Genomic DNA, 20,917 nt, shown 5'->3' with positions numbered 1-20,917 from the left:
AATTCCAAAATATTTAGTTTGTTGTGAACTTTTCACCCTGTGTGGAGTTTTGTCAGACTGGAGTTAGTGAGAGTCAATGAGAAGTGAGTGAAGTACGTGTACCTTTTATAACCTGGGTAGGCCTATTCTTATTTGTGCGTGGATGGTACACAACTTGCATAAACTGTATTAATAAAAATTAGTAATGCTTAAAAAGACGCAACGTTGAATCCCACACTGGAGAATGTTGCCAACATTTATGTATTTATTTGTGTTGCTATCAGTCATCAATTTCTCACCGACAAAGAAGGAGTTAATAGATAAGACACGCTTGATGTGCTCTGTGTGTGTGTGTGTAAGAGAGAGAGAGAGACAGAGAGAGATTTAGTTTAAATGCCCGAAGCTGAATACCTCACATCCATTGTACACAGTCTTCGTTTTGCTTATAACTCTGCACCAGGAATTTGAACTACGTTTTCACTGGATGTAACTTTAGCCACACACGCACACACATTTGGAAAACTTAGATTTTTCTCTGGAGCCGCAGTATGTGAAGTTAAGACTTTTTTCCTCCCTCTTTTACACAATAAGAATCTGTAAACGTGTTTTTTTATTTTATTTTTGTTCTCTTCCATGTGGGATAACACAACTCTTGGAAGTTGCCCGTATTATTATCGGCAATAACATTTCTACCTGTTGCTGCACTTTGTAAATAACGCCGCGTCAACAAAGTTACTTTACAAGCGCTGGAAACGAATGTAAAACGGGCATACCTGCTGGTTTTGGACAGAAAGCTTCGAGAACAAGCGACGGTTTTCAGTTTCTTTCAGTATAGCAAGGAAAACTCAGCGGTAAGTACTGTGCAAGTTAGTAAGATACTCGGACACAGTCATTTGTGTGTATGTGTGTGTCTATATATATATATATATATATATATATATATAGATAGATAGATAGATAGATATTGCTGTTTGACCACAAATATTCTGTTCATATTTACCTTTAGAAAATGCATACATGACGTATGTCGGGTGTCACATTGATTTACAGAATCTGACCATTTGACTTTGAAATATTGTACACGTTAGGACAGTATTCCAAGGCCGTTTATTGAAATAAATTAGCATGCGTTATTTATTTATTTTTTGAGAAGGTGGCACGACTTTTACGCGTTTATCCCAGGTATTTAGCGGTAATATATATTCTCTATAGTGATGATGTTAAGTATTGCTGAAGTCAGTCGAACAGCCCTCCTGATGGTTTATACTCAGTGTGACGTATTATCCACGTATTAGCGAATAATAATAATAATAATAATAATAATAATAATAATAATAATAATAATAATAATATATCCCAGGACGCGTGATAGTAAAAACTCATTGGTAAAGCTCAAAAGTAAGTCAATGAAAACAAATATGTTTTTAAAATTGATTTTAAAAGGCTCATATTTTAAATTCCGCTCATTTAGATACAGGGACTGTTTTGATATTTTACATTTTAATAACGTTTTTTTAATAAATAATAATGAAAAAAAAGTGGGATGGAGGTTGTGTTAAGACGCCTGTTATCAACGCGTTATTTGATTAGTTGTCCTTCAATAATTACTGTTGGTTATTTTTAAGGATTTGAAAGAGATTTCTGTAGGCGTGTTATTGCCCAGTTTTTAAGATGCAGAATACCGAGAGGTCAAATGAAGATTAGTTTTGTTAGCTATGCTAATGGAAATCAACGTCACACCTCTCCCAGTGAAACCTATTACCTACAGATCTACAAAATGGTTGTTCCTTGTACAAATGTAGCTGTTCATTTTTGTAACTCCCTTGAACGCAATACTCTTGCTCACTTAATAGTCTTTGAAAGTAAACTCCAGGAATGAAATCGCCAAAGGTCCTAAAATCTTTAGACTTTACCGTCTAATCCGGCATCGCTTGGGACTGGATAAATTGTGCTGGATTAGATAGTGTGCTGGATTGCGAGGTACTGTAAATTCTAAAGCTGAGGGAACATGGAGTCACCTTATGGCTTGGAAGTTGGTTTCAGGAGACTAGGTTTCAGTCCGCTGCAGGGCACACCAGGGGAGACTTGGGGTGGTTTGATACAGAAACCTCAAAATAGGTCTCCTGGAACCAGGTTTCAAGACACCGCTGTTCCTGAGAAAGTGTCTTCGTGTTCCCTCAGCTTAAAGTATAAATGACAACTGTTCAAACACACACAAAAAAAAACTCTATTACAATGCAAACAATGGAAGCACAGCCCAGGTATATCCTGTTATTCAAGGGTTGTGTTCATGTTCTCCATGAAGTAAACGTGGATGGCACTGACCATACCCACAGGAAATGTGTGTAACAGGAGGCTGTGTGGTCCAGTGGTTAAAGAAAAGGGCTTGTAACCAGGAGGTACCCGGTTCAAATCCCACCTCAGCCACTGACTCACTGTGTGACCCTGAGCGAGTCACTTAACCTCCTTGTGCTCCATCTTTCGGGTGAGACGTAATTGTAAGTGACTCTGCAGCTGATGCATAGTTCACACACCCTAGTCTCTGTAAGTCGCCTTGGATAAAGGCGTCTGCTAAATAAACAAATAATAATAATTGTGCTTGATTATAAACTTAGAAATAGGGGTTGCACAGGGGATCGTGCCATTCATTTCAATAGGGATTTGGATGGGATGCCAAATTATACAGAATGCGTTTTAAGACAGGTGCTGGATGAGGATTTTACTGAAGTCACAGTCTTTTTGGAGAAGCCCTTTTCAAGACGGTTTTGTCTGCCCTGATCGTTCTCTCTGTATCGTGCCGCAGAGGGTTTTGGGTTTGGTGCGTTGACCTGCTTTGCCTTCTTTGTGCGTCAGAAGAAGCCAATCCTTTTAGTGCGTTCTCGTTCCTAAAAGTCTAGTAAGGCAACACCCAGACTACAAACAAGCCCTTTTTGATTTTTGTATATATATTTTGGGCCTTTTTGCCCAAACACAAATGTTAATTGAGCAGACACAGAATAGGCTAATAATTAAAGTAGTTAATTATTGAGGCATGGAGACTGAACTGCTCCCTCCCTCCCTCACCCCCCTAATAGAAAGGGGGCTACCTCCAGTCCAGGGCAGGCTTGGGGCACGGAGACTGAACTGCTCCCTCCCTCCCTCCCTCACCCCCCTGAGAAAGGGTGCTACCTTCAGTCCAGGGCAGGCTTGAAGCACGGAGACTGAACTGCTCCCTCACCCACTAAGATAAAGGGTGGTGCCAAGGCAGTCCAGTCGTGTTTTTGTTCGCTCTGCCAACCCTCTTTCACAAGGAGATGTACCCTCCAAAAAGCCTGTTGATGGCGTCTTGTTTGTTGTGTATTTGGCAAAGAAAAGACATCTCCAGTGTTAAAGAACCCCCTTAAGGCCAGCTTCCTTTTTAATTGGTTTTGTTTGGCAGTGTGGCAGACATTTCTATTGAACCACAAGCCTAAACAAGTCTATCCAGAGGATTTTTAGTGGTTAGAGCTGAGTGACTGGGAGGGAGGGAAGCAGTGTGGACTAGTGGTTAGAACTGAGGGGCTGGGAAGGAGGGAAGCAGTGTGGACTAGTGGTTAGAGCTGAGGGACTGGGAGGGAGGGAAGCAGTGTGGACTAGTGGTTAGAGCTGAGGGACTGGGAGGGAGGGAAGCAGTGTGGATTAGTGGTTAGAGCTGAGGGGCTGGGAGGGAGGGAAGCAGTGTGGACTAGTGGTTAGAGCTGAGGGACTGGGAGGGAGGGAAGCAGTGTGGACTAGTGGTTAGAGCTGAGGGACTGGGAGGGAGGGAAGCAGTGTGGACTAGTGGTTAGAGCTGAGGGACTGGGAGGGAGGGAAGCAGTGTGGACTAGTGGTTAGAGCTGAGGGACTGGGAGGGAGGGAAGCTGTAGGAATGATTCTCTCCCACGTTGAAGGTTCTTGCGCTTTCTTAATGAAACCATTTCCGAAGTCTTGTTGTGTCTTTATTGATAGCCCAGCTTTGAAAAAAGAGACAACTGTGTATTGCACTGCAAGATACAATTACGCAGGGCAAACCTTAAAGGCGCCCTCCCCTTTTGTTCTGTTCAAAATCATCCGTGTGCTTATTACAGGGGCTTATTTTTGCATCGACTTCTTTGATGCTGTGCCCAGTTCTGGATCAATGTGCTTTTCAGGGTGCTTTGAACCATATAATCTCTTTTTCATCAGCTGTAGACAGACAGTCCTCACTGTCTGGTAGGTACAGCATGGGAGCGGTTCTCAAACTTTCCGAACAGCGCCCCCTTCTTCTTGTCTGTGGTACTTGACGCCTCCACACACATACCGTTAAATAAATCCAACATGCCACTGTTTTCTCTGTATGTCACTGCAGTTGTGTTTTTTTTCTCAACAAACTCAACACTGAAGTTTTCCCGGCACGTCTGGTAACCCTATTCATGCAACACATGACTGTAATCAGATTACATTTTTTAGTAACTTGTAACTGTAATCAGATTACATTTTTCAGACAGGTAACAAAATACAGTAATGGATAACAAATAGCGTTTGTAATGTTAACAATAGTTTCTTTTTTAAAAATTATTTAGTTAAAAAATAAACTGCATAGCTTACATGAATGAATGAATTAATTAATTAATGTGTACTGAATGTGTCTAATAATGCTTGCCATGTTTAATATGCTTTACCAGACCTCTCTGCGCTTTACAATGCTTCCCTATGCTTTACCACACCTCTCTGTGCTTTACAATGCTTCCCTATGCTTTACCACACCTCTCTGTGCTTTACAATGCTTCCCTATGCTTTACCACACCTCTCTGTGCTTTACAATGCTTCCATGTGCTTTACCAGACCTCTCTGTGCTTTACAATGCTTCCCTGTGCTTTACCACACCTCTCTGTGCTTTACAATGCTTCCCTGTGCTTTACCAGACCTCTCTGTGCTTTACAATGCTTCCCTATGCTTTACCAGACCTCTCTGTGCTTTACAATGCTTCCCTATGCTTTACCAGACCTCTCTGTGCTTTACAATGCTTCCCTATGCTTTACCAGACCTCTCTGTGCTTTACAATGCTTCCCTATGCTTTACCAGACCTCTCTGTGCTTTACAATGCTTCCCTATGCTTTACCAGACCTCTCTGTGCTTTACAATGCTTCCCTATGCTTTACCAGACCTCTCTGTGCTTTACAATGCTTCCCTATGCTTTACCAGACCTCTCTGTGCTTTACAATGCTTCCCTATGCTTTACCAGACCTCTCTGTGCTTTACAATGCTTCCTTATGCTTTACCAGACCACTCTGTGCTTTACAATGCTTCCCTATGCTTTACCAGACCTCTCTGTGCTTTACAATGCTTCCCTGTGCTTTACCAGACCTCTCTGTGCTTTACAATGCTTCCCTGTGCTTTACCAGACCTCTCTGTGCTTAACAATGCTTCCCTATGCTTTACCAGACCTCTCTGTGCTTTACAATGCTTCCCTATGCTTTACCAGACCTCTCTGTGCTTTACAATGCTTCCCTATGCTTTACCAGACCTCCCTGTGCTTTACCAGACCTCTCTGTGCTTTACAATGCTTCCCTGTGCTTTACCAGACCCCTCTGTGCTTTACAATGCTTCCCTATGCTTTACCAGACCTCTCTGTGCTTTACAATGCTTCCCTGTGTTTTACCAGACCTCTCTGTGCTTTACAATGCTTCCCTATGCTTTACCAGACCTCTCTGTGCTTTACAATGCTTCCCTATGCTTTACCAGACCTCCCTGTGCTTTACCAGACCTCTCTGTGCTTTACAATGCTTCCCTGTGCTTTACCAGACCTCTCTGTGCTTTACAATGCTTCCCTGTGCTTTACCAGACCTCTCTGTGCTTTACATACAATGTATTACACTTAACTGTGGGAAAGCTTTTGTAAGGATTAAGTTGTCTTTACCCAGCACTTGTTAGGGAGGGCGGTGTACATATTTTCAAATGTTTTTAGCTAATCCTCTTCTTTGTCCTAAAATTCAAGTGCAGTCTTAAAACGTACTGTGTTTTTCGGTCATGTCCTTCTGCCTTGCTGACTGGCTTCCTGTTTGGGATCAGTGCCATTTAAGAGTTGTCTGTGCTGTGGAGGCGTTTTGTATTGTGCGGAGTGAGGCACCCACCTCGCAAATACCTGCCAGCTGTTTCTCTCCAGAACAGCGCTTCAATCTGAAAAACAGGGTAACAGAGCTCCCAAGAGACTGGGTTGGGTGGGACAGAGGGAAGGAGACTCTGCTTCACACAGAGAGCGGTGAGGGGATGGAATGGGTTACCTAGTCATGTTGTTGAAGGAGACTCTTCTTCACACAGAGAGTGGTGCGGGGATGGAATGGGTTACCTAGTCATGTTGTTGAAGGAGACTCTTCTTCACACAGAGAGTGGGGAGGGGATGGAATGGGTTACCTAGTCATGTTGCTGAAGGAGACTCTTCTTCACACAGAGAGTGGTGAGGGGTTGGAATGGGTTACCTAGTCATGTTGTTGAAGGAGACTCTTCTTCACACAGAGAGCGGTGAGGGGATGGAATGGGTTACCTAGTCATGTTGTCGAAGGAGACTCTTCTTCACACAGAGAGTGGTGAGGGGATGGAATGGGTTACCTAGTCATGTTGTTGAAGGAGACTCTTCTTCACACAGAGAGTGGTGAGGGGATGGAATGGGTTATCTAGTCATGTTGTTGAAGGAGACGCTTCTTCACACAGAGAGTGGTGAGGGGATGGAATGGGTTACCTAGTCATGTTGTTGAAGGAGACTCTTCTTCACACAGAGAGTGGTGAGGGGATGGAATGGGTTACCTAGTCATGTTGTTGAAGGAGACTCTTCTTCACACAGAGAGTGGTGAGGGGATGGAATGGGTTACCTAGTCATGTTGTTGAAGGAGACTCTTCTGTATCGTTTGGCTTGCTATGATCTTGGCATCGGGGTAAGCTCGCCTCCCCCCCCCCCCCCCCCCAAATCTCTCTCTGTTCCATGTCAGTAAGTGAACTAAAGCAGCTACGTTGTGTATTTAGACCCTGAATTCTAGCAGTTCATTCCTTACTGCTAAGGCAACGTTAACATCAACATAGAAGCTACCATGGATATCAATCTGGCTGCGTGTCTGTCTGTATCTCTGTCCGTGGCAGTCTAAAGTTGAACAAACACAAAGTCTCTATTTCAGGAGACTAGGTTTCAAGCCACTGCCAGGGAGAGACTTGGGGTTTGATACAGCAACGTTGCCTCAAACGAGAACCCCTTGTTTATTTAGATTATTGAAATGACCAGGTGACGGGTGTCAGGTACATTTCGATTAATATATTTGACACCATCTATAAAGTCAAAGAAGGCAGCAGGTTCGAGGAGCTCAGTGGTTAGAGCGCTGGGCTGCAGTGTGGAAGGCAGCGGGTTTGAGGAGCTCAGTGGTTAGATAAAGAAAGCGCTGGGCTGCAGTGCAGAAGGCAGCAGGTTTGAGGAGCTCAGTGGTTAGAGAAAGAAAGCGCTGGGCTGTAGTGTGGAAGGCAGCGGGTTTGAGGAGCTCAGTGGTTAGAGAAAGAAAGCGCTGGGCTGCAGTGTGGAAGGCAGCGGGTTTGAGGAGCTCAGTGGTTAGATAAAGAAAGCGCTGGGCTGCAGTGTGGAAGGCAGCAGGTTTGAGGAGCTCAGTGGTTAGAGAAAGAAAGCGCTGGGCTGCAGTGTGGAAGGCAGCGGGTTTGAGGAGCTCAGTGGTTAGAGAAAGAAAGCGCTGGGCTGCAGTGTGGAAGGCAGCGGGTTTGAGAAGCTCAAGAGAGAAAAAGATTGCTAAAAACTTTGGAGAGGAGTTTCAGCGATTCAAAACGCTGACAGACAGATTGAAAAAAAGGCACATTAAAACAACTCAAAACAAAAGCTGAAGCCAATCTGATATTGGAAAACAGCTGTGCCGTAAAAATAGAGCACGACGCAGCTGGTAATTGGAAAGGAATGTGCCGTTTATTGTCTGAATGAAAAGGAGAGGGGAGTGAAGCAGGTGTTGATATGCAGCAGACCCATTTACGTTTGCATCAGAACGCCTCCCTCATGTGCTCATTTTTATAACGTGACATGATAGCTGGCTCGTACGAGAGACAGCACTGAGGGATCTAGACTGCGTTGAGCCACGTACCAGGGGTATTATTTGAATGAGGTTGTTGCATTATGATTACCGAGGGAACATGGCAATGCCACAGCCCATTTCTGATACAATTGTCTGCTTGCATATATACAGTATATATCATGCAAAAAGATTCCCACATTAAGTACATTGTAATGCTGTGTAAACACACATGTATGTACGAAGTAACTAGAAACACTTCATGTAAAGTGGTATTATTTATTATTTATTTCTTAGCAGACGCCCTTATCCAGGGCGACTTACAATTATTACAAGATATCACATTATTTTTTACATACAATTACCCATTTATACAGTTGCGTTTTTACTGGAGCAATCTAGGTAAAGTACCTTGCTCAAGGGTACAGCAGCAGTGTCCCCCCACCTGGGATTGAACCCACGACCCTCCGGTCAAGAGTCCAGAGCCCTAACCACTACTCCACACTGCTGCCTCAGTGTTGCAGTACATTCAGCGTCCTGGTCAGGTAACATTGTCTGCTTGGTTCCTGTCTTGGGTGTTGTGAATATAACGCCTCGTGAAGCCACAAACATATCTGCAGCATTGTGTCTCCCACAGAAGCGTCTGCTCTCTTCACAAAGGTTCACACAAAACACTGCAAACGGTCTCTGTGTGCACAGTGCTGAGAGGCTGGGTGTGTGCCTCACTTTGTGTTTCTGTTGAATACCATTCATGTTGGCTTAGGGGTAAGGTAGACCTCATTTAGCTCCCTGTGTCCCCGAGGGTCTCCCCTGGTAAAGGCACGGCCGCGTGGTGTGCAGGGGGGAGTCACACAGTCAGGGGAGCGCAGGGGTCCCCGAGGGTCTCCCCTGGTAAAGGCACGGCCGCGTGGTGTGCAGGGGGGAGTCACACAGTCAGGGGAGCGCAGGGGTCCCCGAGGGTCTCCCCTGGTAAAGGCACGGCCGCGTGGTGTGCAGGGGGGAGTCACACAGTCAGGGGAGCACAGGGTCCCCGAGGGTCTCCCCTGGTAAAGGCACGGCCGCGTGGTGTGCAGGGGGGGAGTCACACAGTCAGGGGAGCACAGGGTCCCCGAGGGTCTCCCCTGGTAAAGGCACGGCCGCGTGGTGTGCAGGGGGGAGTCACACAGTCAGGGGAGCACTGGGTCCCCGAGGGTCTCCCCTGGTAAAGGCACGGCCGCGTGGTGTGCAGGGGGGGAGTCACACAGTCAGGGAAAGGGGTCCCCGAGGGTCTCCCCTGGTAAAGGCACGGCCGCGTGGTGTGCAGGGGGGAGTCACACAGTTAGGGGAGCGCAGGGGTCCCCGAGGGTCTCCCCTGGTAAAGGCACGGCCGCGTGGTGTGCAGGGGGGGAGTCTGGTAAAGCATAGGCAAGCATTGTAAAGCACAGGGAAAACATGGTAAAGCATAGGGAAGCATTGTAAAGCACAGATAGGTCTGGTAAAGCATAGGGAAGCATTGTAAAGCACAGAGAGGTCTGGTAAAGCATAGGGAAGCATTGTAAAGCACAGAGAGGTCTGGTAAAGCATAGGGAAGCATTGTAAAGCACAGAGAGGTCTGGTAAAGCATAGGGAAGCATTGTAAAGCACAGAGAGGTCTGGTAAAGCATAGGGAAGCATTGTAAAGCACAGAGATGCGTGGTAAAGCATATTAAAAAAACAAACCATAGTAAACTTTGTCTACAGAACAGCATAGGAGCATATCCTGATCCCTGGCACAGACCTGCTTAACCCCAATATCTAACTAATAAGGAGTGTGTCAACGAAGGTGTAAATCAAGCTGTCTGTGGTGTAAAGTAAACATTTTATTTAGCAGTTCGCGGGCTGCAGTTTATCCTATGTTAACCAAGCCTGTTTTAATAATTCACGCTGAGAAATATGACATCAGAGTCTAACCCACCCTCTCCTCTCCTCTCCTTTCCTGACTAGGCCTCGGCTGGCTTGTTAGGCCTCTGTCACCATGGCAACGGCCGTACCCGTCTTCCTGCTGGCATTGTGCTTCTGTGGTATCTGCGGCAACCGGCAGTCGGCTCCCAGAGTGCACCTCTCCTACAAAGGTAAGCGCGAACAGAAGCATGGCTTCAAGTTTATTCTTTGGCAGGGTTCTGACCGACCCAGTGCTGATCTCCGCGTCCCGATGCACAGGAAGAATGTCCCGATATTTTCCCATAGAAAAAAAATCATTTATTCTGCACAGCAGAGTTAGTGAAAACCACACTCTGTGGTCTTCGTGCGGCTGAGACATCTGCTGATCACTAACAAAGGGAAGAACGATTCATTATGTCTATTTTCACGTCATGATGGTCGTGTTGAGTTTGGGGGGGGGGGGTACGTCTATTATATGATAAGTGTTTTTTGCATATGACTCCTCCCATGTGTATGATGCGTATGACCCCCCCTCGGAGACAAGCGTCCCGCTGAACAGTTTCCAAATGTTGTCAAGTATGCTGATCTAGTTCAATACCGCCCACTTGGTATTTGGATCCTACATTTGAATGCTCCGCATGTACATTCATATACAAGAAAAGTAGTTTTATCTCAGTTCTGTATGTGGTCGAATTAGGGTTACCAGATGACTCCATGTACCTATATATACCTGCTATATATTATAAAGATATTTCAGAGGGCTGGATCGCATCAATATCAGGGTCTAGTGCTATATATTATAAAGACATTTCAGAGGGCTGGATCGCATCAATATCAGGGTCTAGTGCTATATATTATAAAGACATTTCAGAGGGCTGGATCGCATCAATATCAGGGTCTAGTGCTGTATATTATAAAGACATTTCAGAGGGCTGGATCGCATCAATATCAGGGTCTAGTGCTATATATTATAAAGACATTTCAGAGGGCTGGATCGCATCAATATCAGGGTCTAGTGCTATATATTATAAAGACATTTCAGAGGGCTGGATCGCATCAATATCAGGGTCTAGTGCTATATATTATAAAGACATTTCAGAGGGCTGGATCGCATCAATATCAGGGTCTAGTGCTAAATATTATAAAGACATTTCAGAGGGCTGGATCTCATCAATATCAGGGTCTAGTGCTGTATATTATAAAGACATTTCAGAGGGCTGGATCTCATCAATATCAGGGTCTAGTGCTATATATTATAAAGACATTTCAGAGGGCTGGATCGCATCAATATCAGGGTCTAGTGCTGTATATTATAAAGACATTTCAGAGGGCTGGATCGCATCAATATCAGGGTCTAGTGCTATATATTATAAAGACATTTCAGAGGGCTGGATCGCATCAATATCAGGGTCTAGTGCTGTATATTATAAAGACATTTCAGAGGGCTGGATCGCATCAATATCAGGGTCTAGTGCTGTATATTATAAAGACATTTCAGAGGGCTGGATCGCATCAATATCAGGGTCTAGTGCTGTATATTATAAAGACATTTCAGAGGGCTGGATCGCATCAGTATCAGGGTCTAGTCCTGTATATTATAAAGACATTTCAGAGGGCTGGATCGCATCAATATCAGGGTCTAGTGCTGTATATTATAAAGACATTTCAGAGGGCTGTATACAGTATATTATATGCATTTCTCTGATAGAATATGCCTCGCTTCTCTCCAGGAGTATAGAAGCTGCCCAGCTAAGAGTGAAGCCATCAGTCAGTGTTTCCAGAGGGGATTAAAATTGCTTGGATGTTGGTCTTCTGCCAGAGGACTTGTCCGGGATTTTTATTTCTGTCGCAAAAGGGATTTCTGAGGTCTAATTGTAGCTCTTAAATCGCAGTGGCGAAAAGGCCACCCAGTTGGGGGAAAGGGGAGGTCGGGTGTGCGTCTGGGATTTCTAGGAAACTGGATACGCGAACGCGTAAAAGGGTTCAAAATACACGCCTGGTTTTGTTTTTCGACGTGACGAGGCAGGGAAGCCCTTGGAAGCACGTCCAACTGCTAAGAGAAGCCTTTGTGATATTTAGCCAGTCTGTTCTCCTCACAGTCCTTTTCACACTGAGAGGGGCCACATCGCTTCCCTCCCAGTGGTTAGAGCTGAAGGACTGGGAGGGAGGGAAGCAGTGTGGTCTAGTCTAGTGGTTAGAGCTGAGGGACTGGGAGGGAGGGAAGCAGTGTGGTCTAGTCTAGTGGTTAGAGCTGAGGGACTGGGAGGGAGGGAAGCAGTGTGGACTGGTCTAGTGGTTAGAGCTGAGGGACTGGGAGGGAGGGAAGCAGTGTGGTCTAGTCTAGTGGTTAGAGCTGAGGGACTGGGAGGGAGGGAAGCAGTGTGGACTGGTCTAGTGGTTAGAGCTGAGGGACTGGGAGGGAGGGAAGCAGTGTGGACTGGTCTAGTGGTTAGAGCTGAGGGACTGGGAGGGAGGGAAGCAGTGTGGTCTAGTCTAGTGGTTAGAGCTGAGGGACTGGGATGGAGGGAAGCAGTGTGGTCTAGTCTAGTGGTTAGAGCTGAGGGACTGGGAGGGAGGGAAGCAGTGTGGACTGGTCTAGTGGTTAGAGCTGAGGGACTGGGAGGGAGGGAAGCAGTGTGGTCTAGTCTAGTGGTTAGAGCTGAGGGACTGGGAGGGAGGGAAGCAGTGTGGACTGGTCTAGTGGTTAGAGCTGAGGGACTGGGAGGGAGGGAAGCAGTGTGGTCTAGTGGTTAGAGCTGAGGGACTGGGAGGAAGGGAAACAGTGTGGACTAGTGGTTAGAGCTGAGGGACTGGGAGGGAGGGAAGCAGTGTGGTCTAGTCTAGTGGTTAGAGCTGAGGGACTGGGAGGGAGGGAAGCAGTGTGGACTGGTCTAGTGGTTAGAGCTGAGGGACTGGGAGGGAGGGAAGCAGTCTGGTCTAGTGGTTAGAGCTGAGGGACTGGGAGGGAGGGGAGCAGTGTGGTCTAGTGGTTAGAGCTGAGGGACTGGGAGGGAGGGAAGCAGTGTGGTCTAGTGGTTAGAGCTGAGGGACTGGGAGGGAGGGAAGGTTTATTTATTTATTATTATTTGTTTATTTAGCAGACGCCTTTATCCAAGGCGACTTACAGAGACTAGGGTGTGTGAACTATGCATCAGCACACGGCTTTCACTGTCTCTGGGGGGCTGTTGCCCTACGTCACCTTATCACCGCCCGGCTAAATCGAACATGAAAATTTCACTGTGTTTTGTTCAAGCCTTGGTTAGAAAAAACTATTTATGAATATTCCAAAATGTAATTTATAAATTGGCGGACTATGTGACTAGTTGAATTTTCAGTGCCACCCCTAGTTTGGAGTGAAATGAAGCTGGATAGAGTTTACTGTTGCGCTGAGTTAATCACACACTGCTCCTCTGTGTCTGAGAATTTCAACTCTCTCTTTGTGTAGTTTAGCCTCAGTAATCCCTGTTGTGATGAATGACGGCATGCTCTGAGACCCACAGCCAACCCCTACCCCCACCCCCCCAGCATTAACCCTTTAGACATTCCCAGCATATTAATCTACGAGTTGTTCATTCAGGCTTTAGTGCCTTTTGAGAGCTGTTAATCTGACTTTGTGAAGAGTCAATTTTGTGTCATTAATTTAATAAAGAGAGAGAGAGAGAGAGAGAGAGAGAGAGAGAGAGAGAGCACAAATATGATTCTGTGTATTTTTTACTTTCTCTTTTGTGGTCTCTATCTTATGCATTGTAATTTTGGTAATACTTGTTCAACTTGTCATACCAGTAAAGTATTTTAAACATGAACTTGAGAAAGAAGGGAGAGAGGGAGAGAAAGCTAAATAAAAATATGAAAATCCTTTGCGATGTTAATACCTTGTAGATCAGCTTCGGAGAGCTTCATACTCATTGAGAAAATGGACGCGAGAGGTTTAGGGGCAGTTAAATGGGGGGATTAGCGTGATCCCTTTTTTGAAATGCCAGAGAACTAAAATACAACGCTGCTCAGACAACAGTCTCTGATCACAATAGGGGGGCAGACTTTTGTTTTCCGTCAATTGGGGATATATTTCGGTTCTTCTCTGTAGTATTGCATGCAGTGTGGGCTTCCCTCCCTCCCAGTCCCGCAGCTCTAACCACTAGACCAGTCCACACTGCTTCCCTCCCTCCCAAGGAGGTGAAGTGACTTGCTCAGGGTCACACACAGCAATTCAGTGAGTCAGCCAGGATTTTAACCTCCTGGCCCTTTTGTTTAACCATTGGACCACGCAGCCTCAATTAGACTTTTTTAATTTCGAATGTGTTGTTTTTAACTTTGAAATATCTCTGAAGGCATAAGATGATACAGTCACCTCTCTGTGTATTGTCTCTTCAAAATCAGCAACATGACTAGGTAACCCATTCCATCCCCTCACCACTCTCTGTGTCAAGAAGAGTCTCCTTCAGCAACATGACTAGGTAACCCATTCCATCCCCTCACCGCTCTCTGTGTGAAGAAGAGTCTCCTTCAACAACATGACTAGGTAACCCATTCCATCCCCTCACCACTCTCTGTGTGAAGAAGAGTCTCCTTCAGCAACATGACTAGGTAACCCATTCCATCCCCTCACCACTCTCTGTGTGAAGAAGAGTCTCCTTCAACAACATGACTAGGTAACCCATTCCATCCCCTCACCACTCTCTGTGTGAAGAAGAGTCTCCTTCAACAACATGACTAGGTAACCCATTCCATCCCCTCACCACTCTCTGTGTGAAGAAGTGTCTCCTTCAACAACATGACTAGGTAACCCATTCCATCCCCTCACCACTCTCTGTGTGAAGAAGAGTCTCCTTCAACAACATGACTAGGTAACCCATTCCATCCCCTCACCACTCTGTGTGAAGAAGAGTCTCCTTCAACAACATGACTAGGTAACCCATTCCATCCCCTCACCACTCTCTGTGTGAAGAAGAGTCTCCTTCAACAACATGACTAGGTAACCCATTCCATCCCCTCACCACTCTCTGTGTGAAAAAGTGTCTCCCTCTCTTTGTCCTAAGTCTATCTCCACTTCATTTCCACACTGTGTGTCCTCTGGTCTTGGTTTCTGTGCTGCGCTTACAGTTTTGGTTCAGGTCAACTCCTTTTAAGATTTTTAAAGAATCAAGTCCCCACCTAAATCTTTGCTAAATAGATCTTCATAGCTTATTTCTTTGAAATAAAGTATGTGTTTCGAAAAAAGATCCTCTGCCTTAATCCCTGAGTAAATCCACACAGCTACCCCCCCCCCCCCTCCCACACCTCCCGCCCCCCCAGGGTGTTTTATTCATTGGGACAATACAGAGGGGTTAGGACAAGAAAACAGGCAAATCTCCTACCTCCTTTGGCAGAATAGCATGGCAAATCATCCTCAATCTCCAGAACTCATTCCTTTAAGCCCCAGTCTAGGCATTCTTTGCTGGACACAGTCCAGGATCTCAATGCCCTTTTTCTGTATTACAGGAGAAAGGATTGAACGTAGTATTTTATGTCTGGGCTCGCCATCTACAACCTCATCGTAACCTCCTTGGATTTCTGCTCTTGGTTTTGTCTTTCTCTGGCTTTTTCTAGTTCAATATTTTTTGAATTTCTGGCTATGAAAATCTTGAGATGTCTTAAATATCCCCTGGTTTCAACAAAAGATTCACGGTGACACAGCGCGTAAATGGAAAGCGGTGCCTTCTAAACGGTAATAATGTGTCTAGTGACTGGAGATTAAAATCACTCCGCGTTCCAGCTGCTAATTTGCATCTGAGCTGTCAACTGTCAAGGACGGCTGGAGATGAATGGGTTAATGCCTTTCCCGAAAAGTCTTGTGTCGTGTTTTGTTTTTTGTTTTTTGTTTTTCCAATTATTTATTTGTTTTTGCCCCGGTGTGTGTCCTTGATGCAGACTTTGGTTCCCCTCCCCCCGTATGCCAGTTTCACAAGCGGTTTCCTGTTATCACAGGAAGTAGGAAGCCCGGATTCTTACTCCCAGCTTCCTGTTGTGCATCTGCAGCTCGGATCCCCTGCAGTGACTGGCTGGTTGAATCACCATGATGACGCATCCTGGGATTATGGGAGCCAGCCAGTATAGCCGCTGAACCCCCCCACACCCCGTGACGTTCCTATGTTGTAATTATTCAGAAAGACTGTTCCTCACTATGTCTGAATGGTGTCCCTGTGTTTCCTCAGAGCTGATGGAGACTCGCACGGCACGTCCCTTCAGCTTTGCCTTCAACACCAGCGATTATCGCATCCTCCTTGTAGACCACGACCAGGATCGCATCTACCTGGGCAGCCGCGAGTACGTGGTGGCGTTGGACATGCAGAACATCAACAAGGAGCCCCTCATCGTAAGAGAAGCTCCATGGCTCATGGAACAGCCCAGCATGGGCGTGAGGCCTCAAGAACACAAAGCCCCTTTTTCAGGAACAGCAGTGGCTTGAAACTTGGTCCCAGGAGACCGCTGGGAGACCAAGTTTGAGGTTTTCTGTATCAAAACCCCCAAGTCTCCCTGTCTGGTGTGCCGCGCAGTGGTCTGAAACCTACAGCCACGGCCAGAAGCTTTGATTCTCCCTATAGGGTTAACTCATTTTGCTTCATAAAGTGGAAAGAAACCTGCTGAATAATGTTACGTCACTGAATTACACACCGTTTCCATATACAAAAATTGAAAAATGGGACATTTTCGAAAATTGAAAATATTTGACATCCTATTCAGGCTTGCGGTAGACTTTTGCGATATCATTTTGTAGTTTCTTTGATTACACAATGTTAAATAAAATATCTAAATTCTGTTAATATTAGGTTTTTGTTTTTACGTCTCAGTCTTAAAATTGTAGGTGATGCAAACCTTTTGGCCACAGCTGTAGTATCTGAAACCAAGTTCCAAGCCACAGGAGAAAAATCTCTTCTAAGGATCGCAGTGTATCCAGATTTCAGTCCCCCCCTGCAACAATGCTGGTTTTTTGTTCCCACATTGTTGCCGGGGAGGGGAAGACTGAACCGGATACACCGGGATGTTTAGTTGAAAAATTATTTTTCTTCTGGCGAATTTCCCTGGCTTATTTACCTATGATGTGTGAATGATGGAGAACACGGGACACAGCGATGGAAAAGCAATGAGTTTCTTATGAACACAGTAGGGTTCTGGAACACTTTAAATATTATTATTATTGTTTAGATTCCCTTTATATCGTTTTCTGTATTAGTCATCCCATCCTGGTGACTTTCGAAAACTTTTATAGCACCCAAGTGACCCCAACAGAGCTCCCATGAATCGTGTCTAAACTACAGCTGGGTACCCCAGAGTGCAACCACTAACACCGTCCCCCCTGCAACACTTTCTCACATGTGCAGACCACTGCACATGTGAGAAAGCGTGTGTTATGAAACCATGTCTCTCTCTCTCTCTCTCTCTCTCTCTCTCTCTCTCTCTCTCTCTCTCTCTAGATCCATTGGCCGCCTACAGAGCAGCGACTGGAGGAGTGCAGAATGGCAGGCAAGGGCGAGCAGGTGAGCAAATGTCAGAGAGAGATATTTTGCATATACAGTGCCTTGCGAAAGTATTCGGCCCCCTTGAACTTTGCGACCTTTTGCCACATTTCAGGCTTCAAACATAAAGATATGAAACTGTAATTTTTTGTGAAGAATCAACAACAAGTGGGACACAATCATGAAGTGGAACGAAATTTATTGGATATTTCAAACTTTTTTAACAAATAAAAAACTGAAAAATTGGGCGTGCAAAATTATTCAGCCCCCTTAAGTTAATACTTTGTAGCGCCACCTTTTGCTGCGATTACAGCTGTAAGTCGCTTGGGGTATGTCTCTATCAGTTTTGCACATCGAGAGACTGAAATTTTTGCCCATTCCTCCTTGCAAAACAGCTCGAGCTCAGTGAGGTTGGATGGAGAGCATTTGTGAACAGCAGTTTTCAGTTCTTTCCACAGATTCTCGATTGGATTCAGGTCTGGACTTTGACTTGGCCATTCTAACACCTGGATATGTTTATTTGTGAACCATTCCATTGTAGATTTTGCTTTATGTTTTGGATCATTGTCTTGTTGGAAGACAAATCTCCGTCCCAGTCTCAGGTCTTTTGCAGACTCCATCAGGTTTTCTTCCAGAATGGTCCTGTATTTGGCTCCATCCATCTTCCCATCAATTTTAACCATCTTCCCTGTCCCTGCTGAAGAAAAGCAGGCCCAAACCATGATGCTGCCACCACCATGTTTGACAGTGGGGATGGTGTGTTCAGAGTGATGAGCTGTGTTGCTTTTACGCCAAACATAACGTTTTGCATTGTTGCCAAAAAGTTCGATTTTGGTTTCATCTGACCAGAGCACCTTCTTCCACATGTTTGGTGTGTCTCCCAGGTGGCTTGTGGCAAACTGTAAACGACACTTTTTATGGATATCTTTAAGAAATGGCTTTCTTCTTACCACTCTTCCATAAAGGCCAGATTTGTGCAGTATACGACTGATTGTTGTCCTATGGACAGAGTCTCCCACCTCAGCTGTAGATCTCTGCAGTTCATCCAGAGTGATCATGGGCCTCTTGGCTGCATCTCTGATCAGTCTTCTCCTTGTATGAGCGGAAAGTTTAGAGGGACGGCCAGGTCTTGGTAGATTTGCAGTGGTCTGATACTCCTTCCATTTCAATATTATCGCTTGCACAGTGCTCCTTGGGATGTTTAAAGCTTGGGAAATCTTTTTGTATCCAAATCCGGCTTTAAACTTCTCCACAACAGTATCTCGGACCTGCCTGGTGTGTTCCTTGTTCTTCATGATGCTCTCTGCGCTTTAAACGGACCTCTGAGACTATCACAGTGCAGGTGCATTTATACGGAGACTTGATTACACACAGGTGGATTCTATTTATCATCATTAGTCATTTAGGTCAACATTGGATCATTCAGAGATCCTCACTGAACTTCTGGAGAGAGTTTGCTGCACTGAAAGTAAAGGGGCTGAATAATTTTGCACGCCCAATTTTTCAGTTTTTTATTTGTTAAAAAAGTTTGAAATATCCAATAAATTTCGTTCCACTTCATGATTGTGTCCCACTTGTTGTTGATTCTTCACAAAAAATTACAGTTTCATATCTTTATGTTTGAAGCCTGAAATGTGGCAAAAGGTCGCAAAGTTCAAGGGGGCCGAATACTTTCGCAAGGCACTGTATCTAGACTACAGAACTGTTTTATGCCTTTGTCGTGACACTGAGGCTTTGTCCATATCAACACAGCCATGTTCAAGAAACAAGCGCGAAACCAGATTACCTGAACCAGGTACCCCGACAGGTCCCGGATTGCAGTGGTGAAACCGGGGTTAGTGTAGTCTGCTGAAACGCACTGCATTGTGGGGTAGTGGAGGACGGTCTCCCAGCAACCCCAGCATTCCGGAGGACGCTGTAACCAGACTAGAATACGCGCCACGTCCAGATTACAGGCAAACCAGGTTAACTAACCCGGCTTAGCCTGAATCCGAGTCCGTGGCGACCCTCATTTTTTAAATCAAGAGTGATAACTTTATTTTTACAAAATAGCTTCTTTTTTTTTCTTATTTTTACATACAATTAACCATTTATACAGTTGGGTTTTTACTGGAGCAATCTAGGTAAAGTACCTTGCTCAAGGGTACAGCAGCAGTGTCCCCCACCTGGGATTGAACCCACGACCCTCCGGTCAAGAGTCCAGAGCCCTAACCACTACTCCATCCTTGTGATGAAAGACGCTATAGAGATCTGAATTGTATTGTATTGAATAGAAAAAATAAGAAGTATATTTAAATACTCTTGTATGCCGTGTGTTTGAATGGGACTGCTATGCTTGCTGCAGTGGTGTACAGTGTAGTAACAATCCTTGTACTCTGCGCAGGGGGAGTGTGCAAACTACGTACGTCTGATTGCTCCCTGGAACCGGACTCACCTGTACACCTGCGGGACAGGTGCCTACAGCCCTGTCTGCAGCTTCATCAACCGAGGCTGGAGGTCCGAGGTGAGGCGAGGAGCAGAAAGTTTTGAAATGTTCTGTGGTATAAACTGGAACACAATAGCATGCAGAATTAAAAATATATCTGTTTTGTACAGCTTCCTTGTGTTTTTTTGATTATTACTGTTCTCCTCCTATCTCCTTTCCCCTCAGGAGTATCTGTTCCGTCTTGTGCCTGGGAAGGAGACAGGAAAAGGGAAGTGTCCGTACGACCCCTGGAAAGAAACTGTGGCCGCTGTCATAGGTAAGCTGCTGGCCACCTGCTCTGAGAAGCAGCGTTATAGCAATTCAGATGGCTTTTTACAGTGAGGTCTTGTACTGTACTAATCCAATCCCATACACCTGTTTTTACACTTCCATTAGTGAAAAACACATGTTACAGCAAATTTTATTTGAAAGGTATCCAGGTCAAAGGACATTCTTATTTATTATTATTATTATTATTATTATTATTTATTTCTTAGCAGACGCCCTTATCCAGGGCGACTTAAAATTGTTACAAGATAACATTATTTTTACATACAATTACCCATTTATACAGTTGGGTTTTTTACTGGAGCAATCTAGGTAAAGTACCTTGCTCAAGGGTACAGCAGCAGTGTCCCCCCACCTGGGATTGAACCCACGACCCTCCGGTCAAGAGTCCAGAGCCCTAACCACTACTCCACACTGCTGCCCCTTTTACTAGATACAAATACATATTTGGTGCAACATGTGTTCATGGCATTATTTTAACTGCAATTACATTATGAAATCTGATTTGCTTTTCCTTTTCTTGGGAATTGGGATTATCCGTCAGCAATCCTGCAGTAGTTTGATAACTTTAGCATATTTTAATTTCTAGAAGTAATCCGTGTGATATGCTACTCCCTATACGAAAGTAATCTATTTTATGGGCTGGATTACTTTTAATATGGAACAGATTACTTTTCAGTCCCTAATCATTCCATGTTAACAATTTCAATGCTCTACCAGATTTGGCTGTGACCATTGCAGTAACCCGTTCTTTAGGAAAGCAA

The 20,917-nt window shown here is 45.0% G+C and overlaps 1 protein-coding gene across 1 annotated transcript in view; it reads left to right on the top strand.

Moving 5' to 3' along the window:
- Positions 1-338: 338 nt before the first annotated feature.
- LOC117401732 (semaphorin-3F-like) overlaps positions 339-20,917 on the top strand; it is a 32,327-nt gene continuing 11,748 nt past the window's right edge. Inside the window, exons 1-6 of the mRNA XM_059017199.1 lie at positions 339-830; positions 9,972-10,099; positions 16,100-16,260; positions 17,360-17,422; positions 19,785-19,904; positions 20,052-20,142. Of these exons, the coding sequence (XP_058873182.1) occupies positions 10,003-10,099; positions 16,100-16,260; positions 17,360-17,422; positions 19,785-19,904; positions 20,052-20,142 (532 nt within the window). The 5' untranslated portion in view covers positions 339-830; positions 9,972-10,002. The remainder of the gene's footprint in view (positions 831-9,971; positions 10,100-16,099; positions 16,261-17,359; positions 17,423-19,784; positions 19,905-20,051; positions 20,143-20,917) is intronic.

Source organism: Acipenser ruthenus, chromosome 55 (genome assembly GCF_902713425.1).
Source record: "Acipenser ruthenus chromosome 55, fAciRut3.2 maternal haplotype, whole genome shotgun sequence".
Classification (NCBI taxonomy): domain Eukaryota; kingdom Metazoa; phylum Chordata; class Actinopteri; order Acipenseriformes; family Acipenseridae; genus Acipenser; species Acipenser ruthenus.
This window is presented reverse-complemented; position numbering and strand designations above follow the sequence as displayed.